General features: G+C 37.0%; 1 protein-coding gene across 1 annotated transcript in view; it reads left to right on the forward strand.

Annotated features, from left to right (window-relative positions):
- Positions 1-207: 207 nt before the first annotated feature.
- SAMSN1 (SAM domain, SH3 domain and nuclear localization signals 1) overlaps positions 208-6,330 on the forward strand; it is a 258,586-nt gene continuing 252,463 nt past the window's right edge. The window contains exons 1-3 of the mRNA XM_007934912.1: positions 208-353; positions 1,278-1,341; positions 4,942-5,073. Coding sequence (XP_007933103.1) covers positions 208-353; positions 1,278-1,341; positions 4,942-5,073 — 342 coding nt within the window. The remainder of the gene's footprint in view (positions 354-1,277; positions 1,342-4,941; positions 5,074-6,330) is intronic.

Below are 6,330 nucleotides of genomic sequence, written 5' to 3' on the forward strand. Positions count from 1 at the left end.
TATCTACAACAATTATTGGGTACTTAATATTTTGAGGCTGAATTTGTCAGTATAATTTTCTGTAAATAGTATTTTTGAGGAACCATTTTCTTCTATTTATTATGAGTATGACAAAAATTTTTGCAAAACAAGTGATCCTAACTAAAGAATAAGGGGCAAATGTAAATGTTTTCCAAAGGATATTAGTAATCAGCATTACTTAGAAGAATGCCGTATGGGTTACTTGCTTTGCTTTCAGAGATTCAAGAATCAAAATTTCCTCCTCATTGTTTGACTGATGATTTTCCTTCAATGTTGGCTTGGTTAAGCTTCCATGGGGCACTTTCTGAATTACACAGCACTGTAAATGTAAGGTACAATAGATTAATCCAGTCCTGGAGATGTGCTCATTCAAGAGTATAAGCACCTCAAAATTTTTCTTACAGTTTTTCTTTAGCTTAAAGTGAATCAGTGAAAGTTACCAGGTAGTCACATATCTGGAATTACCTTATAACTATAACCTGCAATTGTGACCATCTGCCAATGCTTAAAAATTGATTTCAGAAATAATTTTATTCATTTCTATCTGTGTTTACAGCAGGACATTATGCCTGTTCACTGGTTTTTCAAGATGTCTTTGGGAGATCCCTGTCATTTGGAGAAATAAAATGGCTTACCCTGAGGTTTATTTTCTTTCCAAATTGCAAATAAGATTAACATAATCACTAGAGATGGTGCTGACATACGTTGTAATACCTAAACAGGAGGCATTTTAAGCCAAGATAAGGGATTTAATCTAACAGCATCTTGAAAAATCAAATGCAGCTGTGAGTGTGGATGGCTGAATCATCGAGTTTGGGTTGCCTATATAGTCCCAATTTACAAAATAACTGCCAGCTCTCCACTCTGATTTGTGCCATATACATCTGACTAGAGAAATCCCATTTCAGTTGATTTAAGTGGTATTATGCCTTCTTTTCTAGTTGTTCTGAAAGACCATATATGTTTTATATGAATATACTTCCTATGGAAATAAGCAGTGTAGCACCAGAAACGATTGCCTTCTAAAATTGTTCTGAATGATAATATAATCAGTATGCTAATGTTTCTATAACATAACATGGGTTCAGCATAGTGTGGCATACGTTTGTAATCCTGCTGCTAAAGATGTACAACTATGTAATGAGCATGATTGTCTTTCTCTGTAATATAGGAAAGGGAGCACACATTCAAAAAGGATTGCTTCAAAGCCATGCCTCATGGACTCTATATGATTGTGACTCTTTTCTGTCTTTTAGAGTTGTCCTTAAGACATTACTTGCTCAAAACCATATTCGAGCGGACGGAATCGAGAATTCCAAAGTTTATTTGTTATCAAAATTAATTACTTTAATAAGAAAATGTGCATTAAATTTTTTGAAAAAAAAATTTTTTAATTGTTTTTATTCCTTCTTGTGAAGTAAATAAGTACAATTATTATACACATAGGCCTCTACCATAGTGTTACAACACCCCACTGTCCTGTTATCAGCTGTGAAAAGGTGGTGGGATTACAGCTTTTGCCAGGGGTCTGTGCATAATCCAAAGCATATTTTATCTGTGTCTGTATGAATGTGAACATATGGGAGTATACATTTTAAAGGAGAGAGTGAAAACTTCTGATTTAGTGGAAAGGAAGCTTATGAAATTAAAAAACGAAGGTCTGTATAAATATATGGACCTTAAATGTCTAGAAAGTAGATGATTTTAAATACTAAGCATCACATAAAAATTACCAGTAAGGAAAAGCAGTGAAAGAGTTAAATGTTCTCATATTTAAAATTGTAGGGATAATTGTAAATCTTTTCATAAATGGAGTTTTTAAGAGAAATATAAAAGCAGAGATTTAATGAACTATCCATTCTGCACCAAGGATACTATAAATAATCCATTAAAGTTGATTGCTATTATTTTGGATCTATAAACTTGGAAATGGGGTCTATCTTTCAAAAAGGAAGCAGGGATACAATTTTATGCATGCCCCTCTGACTCCAGAATCTAATTTGGAACCAGTGCTCACATTCCAGGTCCAGGGATGCCACCCCAAACTGATATTTGGTATATTGCTGATCCTATCTCTGAACCAGCTAGTAAGCTGTTTTGGATACCCATTTAGAGGCTGTGTTGTTAAATTCTGCTTTCTGGCCCACAGCTTCCTAGAAAGAGGAGCCCCAGAAGTTGCTAGCAGAAGGTTGGTTTTTTTTTTTTTTTTTCCATTATCCTTTTGTAGGTGTGAATGCTGTCATAGCCCCTAAGGCATCTGACTGCTAACAGAAGGCTGGTGGTTCAAACCCACCAGCCACTCCTTGGAAGCAAAATTGGGCAATCTACTTCTGTAGTGATATCGCCTTGGAAGCGCACGGAGGGGTCACTATGAGTCGGAACTGACTGGACAGCAGTGAGTTTGGTTTGGTTTGGTTTGCCTTACATAAAGCAGTGGGGGAAAAAATCCAGTTGCTGTCTATATTATATACTCGGCTCTGAATTATGGTGACCCCACGTGTGTCAGAGTAGAACTGTGCTCCATAAGGTTTTCAGTGGATAACTTTTCACAAGTAGGTCACCAGGCCTTTCTTGTAAGGTCCCTCTTGAGTGAACTTGAACCTCCAACCTTTCCATCAGCAGTGGTAGTTTCACTCACCTCTTTGAGTTTCTCTTAGGTTTTGGGTTCTCCTGTGAGTCAGAATCAACTCAATGACAATGAGTTATAAGTTAACTAATTGAATCCTCAAAGCAAGGCTTTTTAATTATTTCCCCACTTTGCCATGTGTTTGGAGCAGGAATGCTTAAAATATGAAACTGCACAGCATATTGCCTGAAATTATAAACATAGGTAGTACATATACTTTGCTTACATTGTTGTTGTTGTTGTTGTTAAGTGCCGTCGAGTCGTTTCCGACTCATAGCGACCCCATGCACAGCAGAACGAAACACTGCCCGATCCCGCACCAGCCCCACAATCCCTGCTATACTCGAGCCCATCATCGCAGCCACTGTATCAATCCATCTCGTTGAAGGCCTCCCCCTCTTTCGTCGACCCTCCACCCTACCAAGCATGACATCCTTCTCCAGGGAATGGTCCCTTCTTACAACATGACCAAAATAGGTGAGACGAAGTCTGGCCATTCTTGCTTCCAAGGAGCATTCTGGCTGCACTTCCTCCAGGACAGATCTGTTAGTTCTTTTAGCAGTCCATGGTACTTTCAGCATTCTTCACCAGCACCACAACTCAAAAGCATCAACTCTTCTTCGGTCTTCCCTATTCATTGTCCAGCTCTCACATGCATACAAGGTGATTGGAAATATCATGGCTTGTGTCAGGCGCACCTTAGTCCTCAAGGAGATATCCTTGCTCCTCAGCACTTGAAACAGTTCCTTCACAGTTGACTTTCCCAATGCTACACGTCGTCTAATGTCCTGACTGCTGCTTCCGTTGGCATCGATTGTAGAACCAAGCAATGTGAATTCCTTGACAACCTCAATCTTCTCTCCATTTATTGTGATGCTGCTCATTGGTCCAGTTGTGAGGATTTTTGTTTTCTTTATGTTGAGATGTAATCCATACTGCAGACTGTATTCTTCAACCTTCATCAGTAGGTGCCTTAAGTCATCCTCACTTTCAGCAAGCAAAGTTGTATCATCTGCATATCTCAGGTTGTTAATGATTCTTCCTCCAATCCTGATACCACGTTTTTCTTCCTATAGTCCAGCTTCTCGGATTATTTGCTCAGCATATAGATTGAATAAGTGTGGAGAAAGAATACAACCCTGACGCACTCCCTTCTTGATTTTAAACCATGTAGCGTCCCCTTGTTCTGTTCGAACGACAGCCTCCTGGTCAAGGTACAGATTCCTCATGAGTACAATCAAGTGCTCAGGGATTCCCATTCTTCTCAATGTTATCCATAATTTGTCATGATCCACACAATCAAATGCCTTTGCATAGTCAATAAAACACAAGTAAACCTCTTTCTGGTATTATTGGAATATTTAAAAAATGAGAACATTTTCAATATTTGATTTTGAACTCATTGCTTCAAGCAAGAAGCCCCTTTATTAATCCCTCAAACACCTATACTGATAGCATCCTTATCGGCATCACCAATTAATATTTCTAGAAACTTTCAATATACAAAGTGTACACCTCTCCTTTAAGATTCTTTTTATATGATGCAGAACTAGACCAATTCCATCTTCAAAGGAAAACAAAATAAAACCAATTCAGTGAATAAGTTTACTTCCCAAATACAAATTACACTGGAGACTTATAATGTAATTCACAATGATTTCAACTGTAAATGCATATGCATTTAAAAATTGATTATTCCATAAAAGGATAAAAACAAATAAACTTCATATTATTTATTAATATGAATGATCTAAACATTAATATTAATGCTTTGTTTTTCACTTGGAAATACTTTTGCTATTTCAAAGCATACATTGTATCATTTTGTTCTCATGACTACTCTGTAAAGTAAATGAAACTGTTGGTTTACAATTCAAGAAGCTGATTTTCTACTTTCTAGTAACAGCAGATTATTTCTTACATAAAGATGTAGTACTAATTAGAGGCATATATATGACTAGAGTCTGTGACCAGATACCGTACACAGTTTATTGGTGCCCTGAGTATTTTAGTACCTTAATGTCTTCATGAAGCATCTTGAGGAATTGTCTCATTTTGTGCATGCCTCCCCAACACTTAAAGTCTTGTTTAAAATCCTGGGTCTGTAATAAAGAGCAAGAATATCTTTCTTCACTGTCTTGTTCACTGTTGTAAATTGGCATTCTATCAACTCTGAGTACCTATGTCCAGGATAATTTAGATGGGGTACTACAGAAATGTGGGTAAATAAATTAGATTTTTGAAGGAAAATTATAATTCTGTCATTCTTTGACTCATAAATCTCTGTTTCATAGGAGGGTTCTATGGACAGCTTATATGAGCCTGTCCCAGAGCAACGAGCTAACCAAGATAACACCTGGGATGGAACTGGTTCTCCATCATCACCCTTTGGGGAGCGTGGACAAGCATACAGCAATCACTCTATGGTGAGTAAAGCCTTGAGTTCATTGGATGCTGTCCCACTGGATACTTACAATCACTTGCTCATTCACATTTATAACTGCAAATACAGCAACAATTTTACTGTTGTTGTAGTAGAATTTTTCATGTACCTCCTGCCTCTGATTTTCTCTTCATAGCTGTCACTTTCATAATTTTTGGTTATCAATATGATCAGATATTTAGTAAGTATGTATTAAATAATTATATAAATTAATTCATTTAATCCTCAAAGCAACTCTATGACATACAAATGATTACACCCATTTTCCAGAGGAAGGATTGAAGGAAAGAATTAACTAGAGCTATTAAGTGTAAAAGCTGGTATTTAAATTAGTAAGTGTTTGCATCAGTGGTGAACTGGCAAACCACTTCTCAAAGGGGGGGAAAAAAAGAACTAAGATTTGTAGTGTTTGCTGATTTCCAAGGCATAAATACTCCCATCATGGCCAATTTTAAGGTACCAGTGACTTAACAAAAGGTGCATAACACCTGAATACTCAACTATTAATTATGTAGAATGACTGCTCCAACACACCACTGGCTACTTTCAAAGCTTGTGCTCTGACCACATTACAAACTGCCCTTGTATTTATGGGCACATAGCATCACACTATAAAACATGAGACGAGAGTTTCCAGAATGGAAATGCAAATTAGTTTTGTAAACGATCTTTAAAATTATAAGAGGCACAAAAGTTCTTTTATGATCTGCAAAGTTAGACCTATACTTACTTAACTATTCAACTTATACTTGTTGAATGTCCTCCTAGTCAATTGTGCCATCTTTAAATTAAAAAACAAAATATGCCACCTTTGAAACAATTCCAACTAATCTTGACCTCAAGTGTATCAGAGTAGTGTATTCATTCAATAGCTGATTCTTCTGCAAGTAGATAAGAAGCCTTTCTTCCTCAGTGCCTCTAGGTGGACTCAAACTTCCAACATATAATTAGCAGGCCAACACTTTCACCATTTGCACCATTTAGGGACTTCCTTCCCTGGAAGGAAGGTTGGGTAATCTACTTCTGTAGCGATACTGCCTCAGAAATCCAAGGAGGGGTCCTATGAGTCAGACCCAACTCGATGACAGTGTGTTGCGCTGTTGTTATATTTAAATTAATCCCACAATAATAAACTTGTTTTGTTTTTTTTGTAGCTTAGGACAACACAACAGTCATATATGTCTCCTGTAAATAAAGACCTTTTTAATACTTACACATTTAGATGCCACCTCCTACTCTG

The sequence above is a fragment of the Orycteropus afer genome, unplaced genomic scaffold (assembly GCF_000298275.1).
Source record: "Orycteropus afer afer isolate SDZICR_OR568_19922 unplaced genomic scaffold, OryAfe1.0 scaffold00022, whole genome shotgun sequence".
Taxonomy (NCBI): domain Eukaryota; kingdom Metazoa; phylum Chordata; class Mammalia; order Tubulidentata; family Orycteropodidae; genus Orycteropus; species Orycteropus afer.